Consider the following 21,195-nt stretch of genomic DNA (forward strand, 5'->3'; position numbering starts at 1 on the left):
GAACCAGGTGGAGCGTGGTATTTTTAAGTTTTGTCCAGAATGTTGTTAGTTATTAATATGGCCGAATGATATATTAATAAGTCCCGAATTTCCGAGCGTGCTTAGATAGCACATCTGGTTAAGATTGCATTTTACGACGAAGGCAGATAAATCTTTCCAAAGTAAAACAAAAAAAAAAAAAAAGCATATTGCAATAACTGCCCGGGAACCATCCTAAATGCATGACACTGTGGACACGTTAATATGATAGTAAAGGGGAATCAGCGTTTACCTCCCTCCGCCCCAGCTGGAAGTAGCTTTTTCTCAGAGGGCTCATTTTATGTTCTGTGTGCAGCGATGAATATGGCACTGTGTGCAGATCACATACAGTAATGGGACCCGGAAACCAGCGTTTGCGTTAAACAACGGACCAAGGCTTTAATATCAATACACAAACTTTAAAACAGCTAACAGTAGTGCATATTAATATCCTTAATATCCTTAGCTCTTAATAGTAACAAACAACACATTAAATTGTTTTTCAGACACTAGCAATTGTCACTAGCAATTGTCATTATTATTCTATTTTGTTATCGATTTATTATTATTATTATTATTATTATTATTATTATTATACGAAGAATTCACTATTTGATAGAAGTATTAGGGGAAAAAAACGTTTTTTATTACGTTTTAAACGTTTGGGTGCAATTTGAAAGATTACCAATAGATGGTGACAAAGAAAATGTAACTGTGAAAGAGCAGGTAATATACCATGTTTACCTGTCATTTTCCCACATTTTGAAAAATAGAATTTATAATTTATATGAGCATATCAGTAATTTTGAAGGGGGCGCTGTAGTGTTTTGCAAAATATCCTGTCATTCTATCATGACATCTTTTTGCAATTATATCCATCCATATCATGTGCTCGAACAGTTTCAGTCTGGGTTTCGTCCTTTTCACGGCACTGAGACAGCCCTGGTCAAAATTCCCAGAGAGGTGCTGATAGCGGCTGCTGTGGGGCTCCTTGTGCTCCTTGAGCTTATTATTTGACACAAATCTCTCACAATATCCTCCTAGACAGGTTAGTATCCATTGGCATCAGTGGTGCCCCTCCTACCTAGTTTAAATGCTGTCTTTCTGGTCGCACTCAGTTTGTTCAGTTAAAACATTTTACATCACCGTCTTTCCCAGTCACTAGAGGAGTTCCCCAGGGCTCTGTTTTAGACCCAATTTTATTATCTTATTTATCTTCTGTTCTGCTGATGACACCCAGGTCCACCTGACCACCAACCCTAAGTCTATTCTCCCACCGTCTTCTGTCTCTGACTGACTCATGGTTATTCTTTAAGTTTCTCAAGCTTAACAGTGATAAAACAGAGGTTCTCCTCATTGGCACTAAAGCTACTCTGGCAAAACCTGACAGCTTTTCTATTACAATTGACAATGCCATAGTCTCCCCCCCCCCCCACCCACCAGGCTAAAAGTCTGGGTGTTACCCTTGACGGCTCACATCAGTAACGTCACTCAGTCTGCATATTTACATCATCGTTTATGTCAGTCACTTGCAGCTCCTTGCTCTTCTGTTCTTGCAACCCTCATATTGATTACTGGCGTTTTGGCCTCCCTCACAAACTCCTCCATAGACTTCAGCTGGTTCAGAATACAGCTGCCGGTATCATTACCAGAACCCCTCAAATAGAACACATTACCGTATCGATGTTAAGGTTCTGCTTCTCACCCTTAAGACACTTCATAACCTAGTCCCTGGCATCCCTTAAGACACTTCATAACCTAGCCCCTGGCATCCCTTAAGACACTTCATAACCTAGTCCCTGGCATCCCTTAAGACACTTCATAACCTAGCCCCTGGCATCCCTTAAGACACTTCATAACCTAGCCCCTGGCATCCCTTAAGACACTTCATAACCTAGCCCCTGGCATCCCTTAAGACACTTCATAACCTAGCCCCTGGCATCCCTTAAGACACTTCATAACCTAGCCCCTGGCATCCCTTAAGACACTTCATAACCTAGCCCCTGGCATCCCTTAAGACACTTCATAACCTAGCCCCTGGCATCCCTTAAGACACTTCATAACCTAGCCCCTGGCATCCCTTAAGACACTTCATAACCTAGCCCCTGGCATCCCTTACGACACTTCATAACCTAGCCCCTAGCATCCCTTAAGACACTTCATAACCTAGCCCCTGGCATCCCTCTGATATACTTCACATCTGCACACCCTCTCATACTCCTAGATCATCCTCCTCCATTAATCTCACTGTGCCTCCTGCTTCTTTGTCTGCCATGGTATTTAGAGCTTTCAGTCGTGCTGCCTCTACTCTCTGGAACTGTCTACCACAAGACATCCGTAATACCAGCTCTCTGCCTACCTTCATATCCCACCTTAAGACACATCTCAGCAAATTGGCCTGCTAGTCTAGCATAATATCCTGCAATCATTTTTATTTCTAGCTTATTATTTTAATTTATTGCTTTGTTGGATTTTTATCTGTCATTTACTGTTTTATGTGATTCTTACTGAGTGTTGTAAGGTGTCCTTGATTGCCATGAAAGGCACCTATAAATAAAATGTATGATTATTTTACTGCCTATCTAGTACAGGGTCGTAAGGAGCCCAAGGCAGCATGGAGCCCAAGGCAGGGGATACCCTTGGCCACCCTATCACAGGGCAGCACACACACTTACACTGGGCACCAGGGCTGATCTGGCCATCTGGCATACTGGGCATTTTCCCGGTGGGCCGATGGGTAAGTGGGCAGGACTGGCAAAATTTATCATGGGACCCCCCCCCCCCCCCCCTGCCCCGGAGGGCAGAATTAAGTCTGGAGCTAATTTTAAATCCCAGCCCTGCCCTGCAATGGGCAGCTTAGAAACTGCATTTAGCGATTTAGCCGGGCTATATGGCCTGTGGAAGAAGGGTGTGTGATATGGGAAGAATATGTCTTATAATGACACATACACACACACACACACATGGACACACACACATATACACACACGGACACACACACATATACACACACGGACACATATACACACACGGACACACACACACACACATACACACACACACACATACACACACGGACACTTATACACACACGGACACACACACATATACACACACGGACACACACACACACACATACACACACACACACATACACACACGGACACTTATACACACACGGACACACACACACACACATATACACACACGGACACACACACACACATACACACACGGACACATATACACACACGGACACACACACACACACATATACACACACATTTGCACACATATACACAAACGCACATACAAATATACACACATAGACATATACATACACGCATATACACACATACACACACATACACACACACAGTGGAAGTAAAATTCAAACTCACAACTATGGATGTGTGAGACTTATTTTATAATCATAATTTATGTCTGCAAAGTATGAATGAGTGTGAATGAAGCAGACATCCAGAATACCCAAGCAGCTCCTGTATTTGGGATTTCTCATAAACTGTAATTCCAGGAAAATCTGTAACTTCTTTCAATGCTGCCTGGAAAGAAGATGCTAACGGTTGTTTTCCTTAAATGACACGCTCCTTTCATTCTTAATTAACAAATGTGCATTGTGGAACAAAATGCAGCTTTTCTGTTCAAACACTAACAATTAAAGAGGATTCCCTGGCAGATAATTATGAATCCTTCAGTTTTAAGAGGACAATCCTCATTAAAAAATAAGGTTAAAATTGAACATTGCCAGTTTTATTCACAACCAGGCATCACATACACATTTATTATAAAGGGTTTAAAATTAACAATTGAAAAACAATTTATATAAAATATAGCAACTCAAATGGTTAATAATTATATAATTTGAAATATAGTCAGTGACAAAAAACCCACCCAGACATGGTGGAAATGAAATGAATCTGCACGTGGTGAACGGTCATGTGACTGTATCACAATGATTATAATATCAGACCAAACGGACAGCAGAGTTGGCAGTATGGGCACACTGCTGGTCCCACGTCAGTAGGGTGTGGCACCCCCCCCCGGCCAGGATACATGCAGTGATACAGTGCGGAAGGGAGTCGCACTGCCTGTGGCAAATCGGCCTGCAGCTGTTGTAACTGGCCTAAAGTACCTTAACGATCTCAATCAATGCATCACTGTAAACCAAAGCAAGAATGAAACTTTATTTTAGTCTGTATTTAATATTGCTGCCAATGACAGAGTGTATGCAGCAGACGAGGTCGGCCTATTCAAGTGGAGAAACCAGGCAGAAATAACCATATAGTTTCACAACACACTTTTAGACAGTCATTTCATGCACGGGGTCTTTTAGAAGCGTTCTCGTAAATCCACTTACAGCGATATTAATTGAAATACACAAATATCCTGATTAGCTGAGGGTGGAGGTGTCCGCGTCGTCTGTGGGCCGCTGTCCGTTCAGCACCACCCGAGCCCGCGTCCGGCCAGCTCCCTTCCCTCATTTTAATTTTGTTTGTACAGTACTTGGTTTTATAAATCGTTGTAATTCTGACTCAGTAATGTGAGGTATGTCCATTTGACATGAGCCCCGTTGCAGCACAGACTGCAGGGTTGGTACGCCAGCTTGGGATACCCCACACTATAATGCGTTTCTGATGAGTATAAGAGGCTCTCAGTGACAGCTGATCCGCAAACAGACATTCAGAGAGTGTTACAGTGTAACTCCTTTGTTACCTCCTGGCATTAGCTCTAGATGAGTCACACCAGAAAGAGACTTCGTAACAATCAGAGTCCGTTGGACTGAAGGGACTCAGGGTCACAAACAGAGAGATTTTGTTTTATACTTTTTTTTTTTTGTAGCGTACCTCACATGGATTCTTCAGCTTGCAATGTTTCAGCTCAGCTACAATGTAACAGAAAGCCAGCTGAAAAGATGAAATTGTGTGTATTGTGTGGTGTTTGAATACAGTGATTCTCATGATACAATGCGAGCTGTGTTATAATAAATGTTTTTTGTTCTTACAACAAGCTCTTTGTACAATAGCGTGACTTTAAAATCAACGATTTATAGGACAGTAATGGTGGGCTGTAACAAGGAAGATGAAATTGGAGTTTTAAACATTGCTCTTATGTATCTCACAATTGCCCCCTTCTATATAATCAATGCAGGTGCCTTTACTTACCCAGAACCACAGCCTGGGGTAACAAGGATTACATAAGATGACTGCTTATTAATGATACTATATAAGGGACGCATTACCCCTGATTAGTTAGAGGGAAGAGCGCCGTTCATGAAGGTTGATGACAGAACTACAACCTTATAAAACCTTGTGGCTTCCCATTGTGTTCTCCTTTTATATTAATTTATATGAATTCATTTATATTAATGATTAGTCATTAATGATTAGTCATTGCATAGCGCAAGTGGACAGAAGATCATCCAGGGCAAATTTTCTTTGTGTTCCATATATATAAATGCAGCATTCAGTTGGAGGCAGGGTGGATTATCAGGCCCCAAACTATACTTTTTATAGGGTCTGGGGAACATGCTGTACTTTAAAAAGAGGTTCAAACTGCAGCAGAGCTGCTAAAGCTTGTGAACGTTGCTCATTTATTTTAGGAAGCCTGTAAGACAGTGGAGTAGGTGTGTCCTTGCCCCACCCAAACCTCTGTGCCGTACTAGTTCCTGCATTTCAAACAACACTCTGTTGTATGTTTATGATTATACAGGTGTTAAATTAATTACCCTGAGTAAAATAGAGGCATATGACTGCATATAAGTATGATTTGTGGTATACTTCTGTTATGTTAAACACAGAGAACAAACAAGTGCTTTTTTGGAATGTAGAGTCCCCTTAAAAAGGAATAAGAATTGAAGTATCTGGCAGGGAATTTGGTTGCTTGTTTAGCCATGAAGATATCGCAATATTATTAATATGTAACTACATAAACCGAATGATAAAGCATGTTTGTAACTATGTTGAGGGTTTTGATACAATCAGTATTTATGGGGATAGATGCTTTGTTTTGAAATAAAATCCTTCATATCTCTATAGGTCAGACATTCTTCTGTTGAGCTTTGGAAAATAGGTGGGTGGTCAGTCACTGTACCTCACTGCCACCTTACTGTATCTGAATAACAGACCTTTTTGCCAGACGGTCTGCAGAATCACCACAAGAGGGCAGTGCAGCACTGCTGATCATTTTGAAAACTAAGCATTCCCGCAGTGTGCAAAAAATGTTAGTTTTAACGGCTTAATTATTATTATTATTATTTGCATTTTTATATTATTTTACGTTGTCATTTGAAATCCAGTGTAGTTGTATTAGTTTTTATGTTACATACAGTACCAGTCAAATTTTGGACACACTCACCCACAGAAAGGTGCTTCATGTACATATTCAGACCAACAGACATTTTTGCAACAGCTACCTAAATAATATTTTAAAATGGTAACGGAAAGCATTGACATTTATCTTTACTTTATTTCAGATCATTTTGAAAAGAATATTGCCAGCAGCAATAAAGCCTGCAGTTCAGACTAGGTAATCCATCTGAAGCTAAACAGGTTTGGTTCTGGCCAGTGCATGGATGGGATACCCACTAGGAAAGCTGGGTTGCTGCTGGAAGAGGCATTGGTGTGACCACCAGGTTAGTCCATCCTGTGGTCTGTGTGGATCTCAATGCCCCAGTGCAGTGACACTGTGCTGTGAATATTGAACTTTCCTTTAGATGAGATGTAAAACCGAGCTCCTGACTCTCTGAGGTCATAACAGATCCCTGGGCCTCCTTTGAAAGAGTAGAGGTGCTACCCCGATGTCCTGGCTAACATTGCCCACTGAGGCCCTTTCAGATCTGGCCTCCTAATCATCTCCTGTATCTAACTGGTGAATTCTCTCCTGCCCCTTCCCCACCTTAGCTACTATGCGGTGAGCGTACTGGTGCTATACAGTGCTGGTGGTTCAATTCAATTCAAGATTCTTTATTTGTCACATGCATAGTTACAGGTACAGGTACAACATGCAGTGAAATGTATCCTGAACCGCTCACACTTTGTGCCAATAACAAAGAAGTGCCCCCCCATCAGTTCTGTAAAGTGTGTTGGGTGTCTTGATAAGTGCTATATAAATGTAACTTTCATTCATTTTTAGGGTTTAGTTGTAGCTGTAGTTTTTTTTTAGTTTAACCTTGCTATCGTGTTTGGGTCATCACCGATCCGTTTGTGAGTTTAAAATGCATAAAAGCACCACATAAATTTGTGTACAAAATAAATTTAAGCTTTTTTTTTTTCCCACTAGGCAAGGCATGCCCATACATGTAAGGCAAGATAAGACCAATTCAATTTATTTATATAGGTCTCTTGAGGTTTATTTTACCATTATTTTTTATTGAAAACGAGAGGTATGCTGTCAAAAGAAAGACACACCAAAAATATTAAAACCAATCATTTCATGGAGAAGGAAGCCTAACAAGGTAACCAAGAGGTAAGAAACAAATTGGATGATACATAATTGTTTTCAGGGTATTTTATGGCTGATTTAAGAAATGGGTCGGCACCGGCCCACTAACATAAGAGATAGGAACAGAAAGCTAACACAGGAGGAAGGTTAAGTGTCGTATCTTATTTCATTTCAGGTTATGAAAATGTTTTCTTATAATTTTCATTAATAACATTTTATTAAGTTTTTTTTTTTAATAAATGCCACCTAAGTAATATATCTTTAAACCTAAAATCACTATGTCCTTAAGTAACCTCAGTAGGGAACGGATGAAAATAACTGCCAACAGCCTCCTGAATTCTAGGAGGGTATTAATTATGTGTACTGGAGCAGTCTAGGTTAGACAAAACTTTATAAGCTCAGGAAAAGGTGCTTTCCAGGGAACGAATCCTCAACTTTTTCATCATGTGAAGTTTCCTTAACGGTTTGCTACATACTGCCTGCAATGTGTCGGGCGCAGTACTGGTAAGAAAGACGGGTAACTACACTGCAAACTGTAAACCATCTCAAACCCCGGCATCCTGGAATGCTGCCGGAATTTCTGTCAGCAGGAAACACTCCGGCATATAGAAGAGTCTGGAAAAGCCGTTTACTGTGGGGCTCAGCCCTCAGCTCAGCAGAGAAAAAGCAGTGAGACACACCCAAGTGTGCATATGTGCAGACACAGTGCAGATACATGTCACTCCACAGAAAAGGCAGGTGGTCATTCAGAGACTAAAGTTTAATGGCACAAATAGAGAGATGTGCTACTTTAACATGGTGGATGGTAGTGCGCACATTTCACAGAAAATGATCATAAACAGTAAAAAAGAACTCAAGATAACTTTGGCTCATTGAATCACATTGCAAATACTGGGAAAAAAGGAGAAAATCCCTATCAAATAATCATGTCGCAAAACATTTTAATCATACTATACTCACAGTAAAGATAGCTGGAGATAAGTCACCCTTTTCAAAAGGTTAGAAGTTTTCTTATTCAGAAAGAGGGAAGCAAAAACTCATTTTTAAAATGAAGTTGAAAGCAGGAGCTCCTTCAGTCAGTAGATATTGAATCAAATTTACATTCCACAGTGTTTCAGGGGTCCCACAGGAAGCGAGACGTATTTTCATCAACAGGACATGCTGTCTTATGCGAAAAACGGGGAGTACATTTCCCTGTGTGACAAGTCACTGTTTGACACACACAATGCAAAAGATAACTTATCTGGACCGATCAAGTCGTTACTGCTTGTTTTTCGCGAGCTTAACGAGGGAAGATATGCAAAAATCATGGAAATAAATTCCGAAAGGAATTCAATTAGACCGGCGATCCTGCCAATTGCAGAGCGCGCTGTTTGTCTAAAGTTACACGAGGGAATTGACACTTAGCATTCAATTATTTGTACAATCTCTAGATAATGGGGCTTTTTTCTTACCCCCACAACAGAAACTGTAAATGCCATAGAAGCAAAACAAAAATCTGCAGCATGCTGTAAGGAAGTCAGATTATGAAAGTAACGGCGCAGGTCAGTGCAGGAGCAGCTTTGTGTATCAGATCATTTAGCAGGGGTATCTAAACATCACGAGGAGTGTGATGTGAGAAAAGGGACAATAAGTTCTCCAAAAGGCCAGCACCCCCCCCCCCCCCAACACTAACAGACCTCATTGTACCATTAGTCCGACCTTCATCTGTACCAGACCGGGTCGCCATGGTTACAGGAACGGTCTCCGGGGTTATGTAGAGGTATGAGTGACAAAACGAGTTTATAATTTTGAATATCAAAACATCCACTTGAATCATGCCACTGAGATGCACGCACATCACTATATCAACATAAAAGTCCCTCCATCACTATATCAATATAAAAGTCCCTCCATCACTATATCAACATTAAAGTCCCTCCATCACTATATCAACATAAAAGTCCCTCCAGCTCATTGGAGTGGTTCCTCACTTTAGAATGGGGGGGACGGGGCGGCACTACAAAACAGGGGTATCCCAGAGCCATGCAGTGGGCCATGCGTCAGAGCTGGGAGGGGAAGGACACTGGGATTCAGGGCACATGCTCCCCCCCCACCCAACGTGGTTCCTCCTCCCCCAATACTTCCCGCAAAAACATGCATTTGGCATTTGCCCAGACGATATAGCAAACTGCGCATCCCCCCACCCTCCCCGCTCCATCTCCACCACGACCAACGACTGCACGCCAACAGACACAGACAAGTATAAACACCTCCCCGATGTACATTCTCCGCCGCTGGAAATGGACACCAGTCTCCTAGTGCCGTCAAAAACCAGCTAATTATCATGGCGCCCTTTGGAAATACATAAAGTATAGAACAGATTTTATTTTAGTATCTGGTTAAACTAGTCAGCTGAGCACAGATGTGAAGGAAGAAAACAAAGATCCTGTGGACCTTCCAGGACTGTAAGCGAAAAACACGGAGAGAGGCCCAGAAGAGAGGAGGAGTAGGAATAACACTTTGTGTATAAAGTGAACGTGCGTTTGAGATCCTCAGATAGATTAAAGAGAAAGATGATGGTGATGAAAACGGCATGGACTTCATAAACCGGAAACATCCAGCCGTCGCATATAAAAGCTATTAATCTGCTATTAGATGCACAGGGGAGTATTAATCCAACCTCAACCGCTGGAATTCATAACAATACACATAGCCCACTTCTGAAACATCTTCTAAAAGTGAGTATAATTTCAAAGATGCTTTAGTAAGGAACATCTTTTTTAATCTTCCTCTGAGCTTTAACTTGATACTTTCAGACAGAACCAAAATACCATTAAAAAAAATAAGAAAATATGAACTTAAATGAAAAAGATGATTGATCAGCAGTGCTGAGTTGCATTTGAGAACTTTAATGTCTTAGTTCCAGATTTTTTTGTGTTGAAAAAGGGTTTCCATACTAGTACTATCATAATCAGGGATTGACATAACTGGTACACAAGTACACATTCACCTTTAAAAGCGATACGTGCAGTAATCGATTAATGTACAAATGCAAATACATACGTATTTTATGAGCATTTGTGCCGATATGACAATAAATTATAGTGTATTTTAACCTTTATATGCTAACTTGTACTTCATTTGCGGTACAGAGGTTAAAATGAACGATAATTTCTTGTCATATCGGCACAAATGCACATAAAATACGTACGTATTTGCACTTGTACGTTAATCGATTGCCGCACGTTTCACTTTTAAAGGTGAATGCGTACTTGCGTACCAGATATGTCAATCCCTGACCACAGTCGACTGACCCTGACCTGCACAAAGGCCACCACTATGCCAGTGAGCTCTGTTCCAGTTTTCACAAAAGCGAATACAAATCCGAAAACAAACTATGCGAATGTCCGCTTTCTCTCCCCTCCTTGTTGGCTCTGCCGACGGTCGTCCAGGCCCACTGCGTGCTCACAGTTTAGTCAGATCCCGCAGTGCCCTGGGTCCTGGGCCCACAAAGGATGAGGTCACAGTTATGAGCTGATGAAAGCCAGGTGGGGGGAGGCAGGTGTGGGGGGGCGGGGGGCAGACAGGGCCAAAACAGTGCAAAACAAAAAAACCCAGAGGTGACTGAAATCAGAGCCCATCCTTCATCTTATGAATCATACTAAAGGCGCCTCTCTGTGCTGCACTTCCTAAAAACACAGGAGTGACATCACACACCCCGATTCCCACTTTACTTTGATCCCTGGAATAAAAAAAGAAAAAGAAAAGAAAAAAATAAAAGGAAAAAAAAAATACAAAGGTGTGTCAAAACAACCAAAGTGAATATGGGAACTGGGGTCATTCCAAAAACCAGCAGTAATCCAAGCACAGATTTCTTGGCAGTGACAGTGAAATGAGCTTAATCTAGAACTGACGCATACCGAGGCGAGCCAGTGGCAGAGAGGAGGAAGAGAGAGACAGGAGCAACAGAGAGATGACAGAAAGGGAAAAGGAAATGGAGACATGGGGTCCTGCTGAAGCAAGTAAACCTTAGGAAGAGGCTTTATTCTCAAACCAGGCACTACAATGTGGGTAATCCTGAAGCGGCTGACAGGAAGCAGCCACTCCTTAAGGAAGTAAGCAGGCGGGCCCCGGGCACCTCCACCATGAAGGGCCAGAACCGGTGACTCCGCCATGAAGGGCCAGAACCGGTGACTCCGCCATGAAGGGCCAGAACCGGTGACTCCGCCCTGCTGCCCTACGGGGCCTGAGCTCCGAATCTCCAAATTATCAGCTGGAGAAGGATGGGGGGGGGGGGGGGGGGGCTCTCTCAGATCAAGACGTTTCTAAAACCCACTAAGCATTTCAAAAGAATAATAATAATGATGATGATGACAATGCCAGCAGGCTGATATTTATCTGGCTTCACCTGTACATGCTCAGAGCTCCCGGTTTGGGAGTCACGCCCTTCAGCAGCTTCTTCCACATTGATTTGAAAATAGAGTGAAGTGCAAACTTCATCTCAGAAAGTGGCCCTCCTACAAGAACGTCTCTGTCTCTTGCTCCATGGGCCGAGACCCCTGGCTGACTCCATCTTCCAGCCAAACACCCCCCCGGCCCCCTGCCCCCCCGCCCCCGAGGATGAAGTCTGCGATGATCTGGGGGCCCCGAACACCATCCCTCAGGCTGCACGGTTACATCGACGGAACCGAGCGAGAGCAAAATAAACAAGGAGGTACATACTGCCACACACAAACAAAAACAAGAACACTGGACTGCTGCCTGGGAGACCGACAGGCAGTGAGGATGCGAGCGACGTGAGGGAGGGGGATGGGGCCGGGGGGGGGTGTAAGACTCATAGAGAAAACCAAAGAGAGGGAGGGAGGGAGAGAAGAAAGAGCAGCAGGGAGAGAGAGAGAGAGAACAGCGCAGCTAGAGCACTCAGAAAGGGATCTCTGCGACCTTCCCAACAGCCCTGGGCCCCCACACCCTCACAAAATAAGGGGAAGGGGATGTGGAGGGAAATGTTGCCTGACGGGACGTGGCAGGAGCAGGAAGACGAGAACTAGGAGGATGAGAAGAGATAAGGTAGAGAGATGTAAGGCCAAGGCGGGGGTGGGAGAGGGGGGTTGTGACACTTGAGCATGACAACTCAACGGACCCCAGGCACTTGTTTGGCTTGTGTTCAGAAGGAGCTGGTGGAGGGTGTGGTCAGTCTCTTCCCGATGTAGACCCTGAGGACACCAAAGCGACCGTGAGGGCTCCTTACTGACCAGTCCACTCGGCTGCCAGACAAGCGTCTCCCTTCAGGACACACACCCACATTCTCGCATGCTCTGCATTTTCAGCTATGGCAACCAGACAGCCGCGCATCTAATATCAATTCACTTACACGACTTTCATGGACTGAGTGAATAACTAATTAACTGAGATCACAGCTTCAATCAAAAGAAACTTTATAGGTGAGGTAAGTTGTAGGTTTGCTAAAACATTTCTTCTGAAACAATTCAAACAGGGTTCGTTATGACTTTTTTTGAGACTTGACAAGATACTACACTGGTAAAACAATCTCACAGTGTGTTGTGTGTAATCATGCACATATTACATACTCTGAATGCAATCAAAAAACTAAAAATGCCAAAAGTCTTTGGTTACTTATGGTTAAGGTTAGGGCTGGGTAGGGGTTAAGGTCGTCATGTTGGGATTAGTTTTCCCCATAGAAATGAATGGAGAGTCTCCACAAATATATGAGTACAGGTGTGTGTGTGTGTGTGTGTGTGTGTGTGTGGGCATGTTTCACATACTCACCCCAACCCCAGTGCCAGGATGTGGGACAGGAGCAGGGAAGGGATGAAGACCTTGAGGAACTCTGCAGAGAAGATCCCCCCTTTCTTCATCGCTCCGGTTTTTCGCATGCTCAGGGTCAGAGATCGACGAGGATGCCGGAAATGGAACTCTCTACGGATAAGGGAAACACAGGGGTTACCATAGTCACCACGTCGTAGCATGTGACTGATGTCACCTTCACATTACACACACATAGATCCCATGTACGTCCGTAGGATCTGTGTTTCAGATCTACCAACAGATTTTCATATCAAGTGATCACCACTTGGTGGCGAGATGGATTTGCTGCACAGGGCGTGGGCTGGATCGACCAAGACAAGCAGTAGGGGTTTGCTGGGAATATCTGGCTGAGGCTTCGGGGCCAGATGGATTCAACTCATACCTCCAGAAAAAGTTCTCACACGTGCTGAGTGAGGTCGAGGACACGGAGCCTGAATGGGCCATGTTTAAGGCCCCATCTGCTACAGCTGCCGTCAAAATTAAGGTTTGTTTTCATTTGCACTAGTATTAGCACAAGTATATCAGTATCAATGAGTATTGGTACATTGAGATGCTTCTTCTCACATATTCTATTCTGCTCCCTGGAGACACATGCAAGTGTGAGTGAAGCCTGAGGTTCAGCCATTTATCTGGGACCCCTGGAGCAATAGAGGGTTAAGGGCCTTGCTCGAGGTCTCAACGGCAGCATCAATCTGGCATTCACGGGATTTGAACCAACGACCTTCCGATCCCTGGAGTCCTAACATGCTGAGGAGTTTGGAGAGGCCACAGAGACAGATGACTGGATGATCCCAAATATGCTTTGGCAAATTGTTTGTTGCCTCAGGAGGAGGCGAGACCTTGCTCAGAGCTCCTTAACCGGGTAATCCCTCAAATTCAGGTGGATGGGAGCCTATCGCTGCAGATCAAGTCACAGTTGGTCAGAGGCATCCACAGTGAAAAGAAGTATTTGAACTGCATATTGTGAGCACTGGATGTCATTGGAGGGACACTGCTGATTGCTGAACTGGCAAACAGGGAAAGTCACTTTTAAAAAGGGGGACCAGATACTGTGCTCCACCTACAGAGGGATGCTACTTCTCAGCCTCTCAGGAACCGCATGTGCCAGAGTACAGGATAGACCAATGGTCGACCCTAAGATTCCGCTGGAACAATGCTCATTCTGGCCTTACTTCTGAAGAGTGGACCAGCTCTTCTCCCTTGTACAGTCTGCGCTTTGTGAACTTGGAGAAAGCATAAGACTACGTGTCCTGGTGGAAGTACTACAGGAACAAGGGGTGCCAGGGATTTTATGCTGAATGTTAAACAGTGGGAATGATGATCAGCACCATGGAGGCCATTGTACTCTCATGGAGAAGAGTGGATTGGCCCTTTCAGATGAGGGGGGCACTCTGCCCAGTCTCTGTCCCTAATATCATGATCTGTGAGTAATGACTAAAAAAAGTACAGATGGCTAGGGTGAGGTTTCTCCACAGGGTTGCCAGATTCTCCATCATGGAGTGCGGAGTTTGGAGATCTGGACGGAGCTAGAAATAGAGCCATTAGAGGAGCCATCTGAGGAGATTCAGGAATCTCACAAGGATGCCATCTGGGATGGTCCCAAGGGAGCGATTACAGGCAGATCCCACATGGCTGACGGCCCGGGGCAGACCCAGGACATGCGGGAAGGATTACATCTCCTAGTTGGCTTGGGAACATCTAGGGATTCCCTATAAGAAATCAAAGTCTATCGCCATGGAAACACAGGTCTGATCTGACCTGCTTGGCATGCTGCCACCGTGTCAAACTGGAGGAAAATTAGGTGAGGATACATTTTTGTCAGTTTTGAGGGAACTTCTCTTGGAGCCCCATAGGTGGCAGCAGTGGGTCGCCGGAACCTTCCATCCATCTACTGGAGTGAGCCTGAAAGACGAGGCTGGGGGGACAACTCACTTGGGGGGGACGTTCTCGGGCCGGCTGGACCAGTCAGCCACCTTGTCAGGACCCTTCATCAGCAGGATGTCCTCGTCCCGCTCCTTGTCCAGAGCTTCTTCTTCTACCTGCAGTACCAAAGACATCAGAAAGGTAGACAGTGGGATGGGGACCCCTACTGGTGGGTGGACTCTGGGACAGGTGTGCCGAACGCCCCTACCTGGCTGTCTCTCCTGCTGGGCATCTCGACGTCGAAGGTAATCTGACCCTCATTCCGGTCGGGACTATGGGGTCGGGGGGGACTGAGAAACAAACATGTGTCACTCAAAATAGCGGGGGGAGGATATCACGACCCACACATACACCTGTCCTGCACAGCATTTACATTTAATACCATTTTTATCCGACACAGCATTTTATATCTGAAATAAAATAACTGTAGGAAAAACAAGTAGTGCATTAATTTACTTTTCAAATTGACTTTCCTAGTAGATCACAGCATTATGAGGATGTTTTAGACGTCTTTTTTCATGGTTTAAAAACACTATTACATCTACCTATTTTCATGGCTATTTACATCTTGTTTTAATAAGCAAATTTCTAATAAATCAGACTTTGTATTCTGCTGTTTTTTATTCCCCCAGTAAGAATTCACTCAGCTAAGTGACTCACACATACGATCCAGGTGAGTGTCAGAGGCGCAGTGGCCGCGCCTCCTGTCCTGCAGGCTGGAGACTCCGTCTGACATACCTGCCACAGGAGGAGCTGCTCTGGCTCGACTCGTGCTGCGCGTCCAGCAGGATCTTCTCCATGTCGCCGTTGTGGATGGAGGAAGACGAGGGCACGTGCTCCAGACCCCCGCCCAGGCCCTCTTCCTGCTCCTCCTCTGCTATGCTAACAGGAGCCTCTCCCACATTCCCGTTGCCTGGGACGGCGACTGTCAGCGGCACATTGGCCAGCAGGGGGCCACTGGCTGCAGTGTTCCCGTTCATTTCCAGCTCAACCCAGGACCCTGTGGCAAACAAATGGCAGCAGGTTTGCAGTGACCTAGAGTCAGTATTTTCCACACTGACCGGCACATCGTCCAGTGCCCGCGGCATTCTCATATTCAGGTGTCAAAAAACACTTACAGTACTTGAGACCCCCCATCCCCCTCCCCATGTAATACACCACTGAAAGACAACTGGGAGCTTGTCCCACTGCAAATCCGCACTTGGGACGGGGAGTGGCAACTGGATGCATAGCGCAGTGTGTTTGCGGGAGAAGGCCCACGTGAACATCAGCTGAGATACCCTGCCTGGCACTGTCCCAGAGAGGCAGAGCTGAGAAACGTGTGGAAGCATATCCGCACTATGGCTGCCATAGCAGCTGACACTCAGTAGGGTGCAAGCCAACTAGGGCACCTGCACCTCTCTTTAAAGTCAACAAGAAAACACTCAAGCTGTCACCTTTGAAATTAGTACGAGGGTAACGTCGTACCCTTTACTAAACCCCAGCTAAAATATCAATATAACTATGAACATACTAGACTGAATATATTTGCATGTAAATGTATATTAAATTGGGTGTGGGTGTGCATGTGTTTTAATAAAAGGGCTTGTATGGATAATTATTTTATAGACTTTAAATCTGCTAGACGACCGCTGGCTCATTAAGTTTCCGCACCGATGACTTGTCAGTTTACATAATTATGTGGTGGACTGCTCAACTGCCATATCCAGGCTAATTTGGTGTGCCGTGAAAATGGGCAGGACTGACTTGAAGGCAAAGTCTACAAAGATGGCAGCTGTGAATTCAAGCCATCTGACTGCAATTTGGTTTCCCTTAAACTTCAATAGATTTATAGTCATATTTCAATAGACTATTGGTTTTATTCTAGTCTTATGCAGTTATGAAGTGTGAAATGCTTAGAGCAGCTTCTTCAGTTACCAGATGGACTTTGGCCATGGGGTCTGGTGGTGGTCCTCTATAACTCCTTCCAGTGAGCAAGAACCAGTATGTCTTAGAACATGGAATTGCCCGAGAAATCCATTAATGTGCTTTTTATTTTGCACATGGCAAGTTTGGTTACCTGAAATGATGACGGCGTCACACACAACATACCAGAACTGCCCCACTGCATTGGATTTTTACTTGAACATCACCCTAAATTACCAATACAAACTGCCTAAATGTACCTGTATGTAATCTTAAAAACCATACACTGTATTGGATCATGACATTTTATTATTTTAAAGTCTGAAGGGAAATCTATTCCAGTTGAACACTTGCACATTGCAGTTGTAAACATTCTTTGCTGCATCTAAAATTCTATCCTGATATTTATGGGAGTTATGAAAGAAAAAGAGCACTTTGAAGAGGATGAAAGGGGAGGCGCTGAGGGAGAGAGAAGGTGGACCTTTGAAACTCACAGAATATTTCCACTTGACCCATAAGCAGATGCACATTGAAGTATAATGGGTTGTTGGCAAAGTGTGAATATCTCTAAGTCAGGGGAGCTTCTAGCTATTGAAAAGATCAGGGGTGAAGTCAAGATTACCTGGGGCTTGACTTAGTTTTCTGAAGGATGATAATTGGCATGGGGGCTAAAATACCATGCAAGTTTTTCTTATACATATCTTTCTGATTCATAATATCACAGCTGACCTGTGACCTCCGTGTTCTTAGTTATTCTTTGGAACAATTTAAAAATAGGGAATTCCTTTCTCTATTTCCCCATAAATATATTAGGTTGCTGACAGAAAAACACCAACAGCCTGCCAAGTAGGGGAAGCGTTTCAGAGCAAAGTGTGTCTAGGGGTGAATCAGCCAGACCACATGCAGGGACTTAGAAGAGGCCTCTGAAGCACCATCTGACACGGCCTTTCTGCCCAGACCGGTGTCTCGGAGGAGACGGTGACCGCCGACCGCAGCCTCTGACCGGCTTTCGGCTCCGTCTCTGGAGTCCGGCCCATTGTCTTCCCTCAGCCTCATCAGCGGGTCACCATGACAACTATGCTCAACATTCCACTGACCGGTTGTCACCATGGCATCAGCAGTCATAAAGCCCTCCGGTGACAAACATCTCACCCTGAAGTGGGAGTTTGTTTACCCAACTGTATGCAGCTCCTGTCTGGAAAACTGTCAGCGCAGTGGAGTGATCATACCGGAAACAGAGCCTGATCCGCCACATTCTTGCAATAGAAGAGAATACATTATGAATGTTTCTTTTTTTAAAATATCGTGCATTTATTATTTGTCATAAAAGGAATATTTCTTTCTATTATTATACCATGGACACCAAAGCATAACCAGAAGACGAAGTAATTTAAAAAAATATTAACGTTTGTAATTGAACTTCATTATGATCAGAAGCTACAGTTATCCTTCAGCTCTCAGTAAACAAAGATTCAATTAAGGCTACTGCAGAAACTAATACAGTATGTCACCAAAAGTGATATACAGCATAGTACTGTAACTTTATACATGTAGAAAAATCTATTCAAGGTAAGAATTCACCTTAAGAGCTACCAAAGCTAAATCACGTTCTTGAGGCAGGACCCAACATGTGTTTGCTGGAAGCAAAGGAGGGTAACTAGTCCACTGGCAAAAAGCTGAAGGCCTGGAGATGTCAGCACGAGCCTGTCCGCGTTCACCGGCCACCATGGAGTCGGTGGGTCCTGCTGCCTAACCCTGCTGGCCGGCTGGGACTGAGGGCTGCCGTCGAGGAGGGGAGAAGCTTACGTAACGTCTGGAGGTCGGGGGGGAGCAGCCAGGCATGAGTCCAGCTAAGACGCCCCCCCCCCCCCCCTTCGCACACCACGTCATTAGACACCCCACCCACCATGGCAACACTCTCTCCCTACCTGCCAAGGGCCATTCGGACAGAATGGAAAACTTTCTCGAGTGCTTTAAGCACCCCCCCCCCCCATGCGACACCCACAAAACCCATAAATAGTGAGCGCTGGATTGAAGTGGATATTGGTGAGGGGGATCATAACTGCCAGGCTTGACGTTAGAGTTCATCACACGGACATGCTGTTCCCTTCGTTCTCAAAGTATAAACAAGTTTACAAACAATGGCATGTGCCTCATGCCTAATCCCTGGACTGGCCCCAAGGCCTGTTCTTTTGAAGGTTCTTTTGAAGACATTTTTCCAAGATCCACTTGGGTGACACTATTATGGAAGGTAAAAATGTGCCTGCGCTACCACAGCATTTTCATCACAATTAGGACGGCATGGATGTACTGATGATAATGTCTTAAATCAGTCACTGCCCATGGTTGGCGAATGAGGGCAGATGAACATATCTGGGGGGACCTAGGCTGACATCAGCATGGACGCTTAGGTGTTGCCGATTTAACCTACCATTCCATTTTACCCAAGGTGGTGCCCTGATGTTTGCCAGGGCCCTGGGCTACAGCCTAGAACAGCCAATGCATTAATCCGCCCGTCTGTGACACTTCACAAACAGGTTTTTGACCTTACAAATTTTCTTACAAGGTACAGTGATTGAAGGGTGATGCAATAATTAATTCAACGGGGGACCTGCCCTTCAGGTACTATTTTAAATGCTGCTAAAATGTCTATAAATAAATGTACATATTAGCATCTTCTGAAATTGAATGATTTTTAAGTTTCACATTATTGCATCAGGAAAGAAATAAACTAATCTGGAGAATTATAGCATCATATAAACGTCACTTATTTCTTACATAAAACTTTACGTGCGTCGAAAAAGCAGACTTCCTGCTTGTCAACAACTCCTGTGGTTTATCCTTTCATTGAAGGGTGCACCCCCCAGCCCCCACCGACCGGCCACGCCCCTCCCTTCCCTTCTTTTAAAACCCCGGTAATCCTTTGTTTATGTTTCACACCGATCACACATTGCGTTACAGTCCACATTGTATTATATCAAATTATTTCACAAACACTGTATGTAAACGCTGCTGCAAAACCGCTGAAAGCAAAACACTGACGTGCGCCCCCATATCTTTGCAGACACAAAGGCACAGCAACACTGAAAGCCAATAAAACAAGGACACGTGTAATTATGACGGATGCTGCTCATGCTGGACATCTTCTCCATTTGGAATAACCTGTGCATTTTACTTGCTTGAGATCGATTCATGATCATGGTTTTAAATTATTAGAGTTTATTTAATAAAAACCCCGCCCCCTCCCAATCTTGATATGTCATCCTTCTCGCCTTGTTTTCCATCAAAAATAAGCCCTCCTCTTCGACACGACAACAGTGCTCACTGCAAACGGTTGGTTTTAACACCGATCAATCACAAACATACTCTTACGTGTCTTTAACCTCGTCCCTCCCCCTAAAACTCTAAGCGATGTCATTGGTGGATATAGCTTTCATTCTATCGCAAATTGTACGTCATATAAAAATATGCACCCTCCCATGTAAAACATAGGAAATTCCGTTCACTGATCCTGGGTAAACGTAGAGCAGTTAAAACTTGGCACCATTTTTGTTAAATAATATAGCCGATCGTATTTTACGACTATGCGCGCAAGTAATCCCCTCCGTGCTCTTAAATGGCAGAGTCTTCGATGGTTACATACCATTCAGACCAGGTTCATCGTTGTTGTTTTGCTGTGCGGCTGCAGCGGCGGACATCTTGCCTCCGAGTCGCTAGCGTCAGTAAACACGGCGGGCGCTGCTGTGCCTCTCGCTCGCACATGCGGACGTGCGCGTAACCGTGTCCACCATGTGCGGCCCCACCTGAGCCGCGCTGACGTCAGCACGCCCACAGCCAATATTTCAGCTCCAACAGGGCGAGAGGGGGGGGGGGGGGGCGTAAAAAGACGACGTGAGCTGTCACACAGTGACAGTATCGCTGCCTCTGTCCTTTGGTACTTATCTTTACAATTTACGACCAGGGTAATTATATGAGACAAGCATAGAAATCCATCACAATAAATGCGCAATCGTGTCATGAATGGCAAAACTCAACTGCAAACGACGGGACAAAAAGCAACAATGATTGTGGGAGAATTAT

The 21,195-nt window shown here is 44.4% G+C and overlaps 1 protein-coding gene across 2 annotated transcripts; it reads right to left on the minus strand.

Annotated features, from left to right (window-relative positions):
- Window positions 1–8,220: 8,220 nt before the first annotated feature.
- On the minus strand, window positions 8,221–20,917 carry bnip3la (BCL2 interacting protein 3 like a). 2 transcript variants are annotated; one of them, XM_023803249.2, is made up of 7 exons: window positions 20,759–20,917; window positions 15,949–16,210; window positions 15,419–15,500; window positions 15,220–15,326; window positions 13,249–13,398; window positions 12,602–12,674; window positions 8,221–12,505 (listed from the first exon to the last, which is right to left on the minus strand). In XM_023803249.2, exons 1-6 carry the CDS (start codon window positions 20,811–20,813, stop codon window positions 12,626–12,628), a joined length of 705 nt encoding a protein of 234 aa, XP_023659017.1. In that variant the 5' UTR covers window positions 20,814–20,917; the 3' UTR covers window positions 8,221–12,505; window positions 12,602–12,625. The 2 variants fall into 2 exon arrangements, with proteins under 2 accessions (XP_023659017.1, XP_023659016.1); XM_023803248.2 differs by having other exon boundaries at window positions 8,221–12,674.
- Between the last annotated feature and the right edge of the window lie 278 nt (window positions 20,918–21,195).

Source organism: Paramormyrops kingsleyae, chromosome 2, assembly GCF_048594095.1.
Source record: "Paramormyrops kingsleyae isolate MSU_618 chromosome 2, PKINGS_0.4, whole genome shotgun sequence".
Lineage (NCBI taxonomy): Eukaryota > Metazoa > Chordata > Actinopteri > Osteoglossiformes > Mormyridae > Paramormyrops > Paramormyrops kingsleyae.

Excerpts from the sequence above, each read along its gene's own strand:
- bnip3la (XM_023803249.2), bottom strand. The coding sequence starts at position 20,813 with ATGTCCGCCGCTGCAGCCGCACAGCAAAACAACAACGATGAACCTGGT. Across the intron at positions 15,327-15,418 it reads CCAGCAGGAGAGACAGCCAG|GTAGAAGAAGAAGCTCTGGA; the intron begins GTAGGGGCGTTC and ends TTGGTACTGCAG. Across the intron at positions 12,675-13,248 it reads ATCCTGGCACTGGGGTTGGG|GGTCTACATCGGGAAGAGAC; the intron begins GTGAGTATGTGA and ends TGGTGTCCTCAG.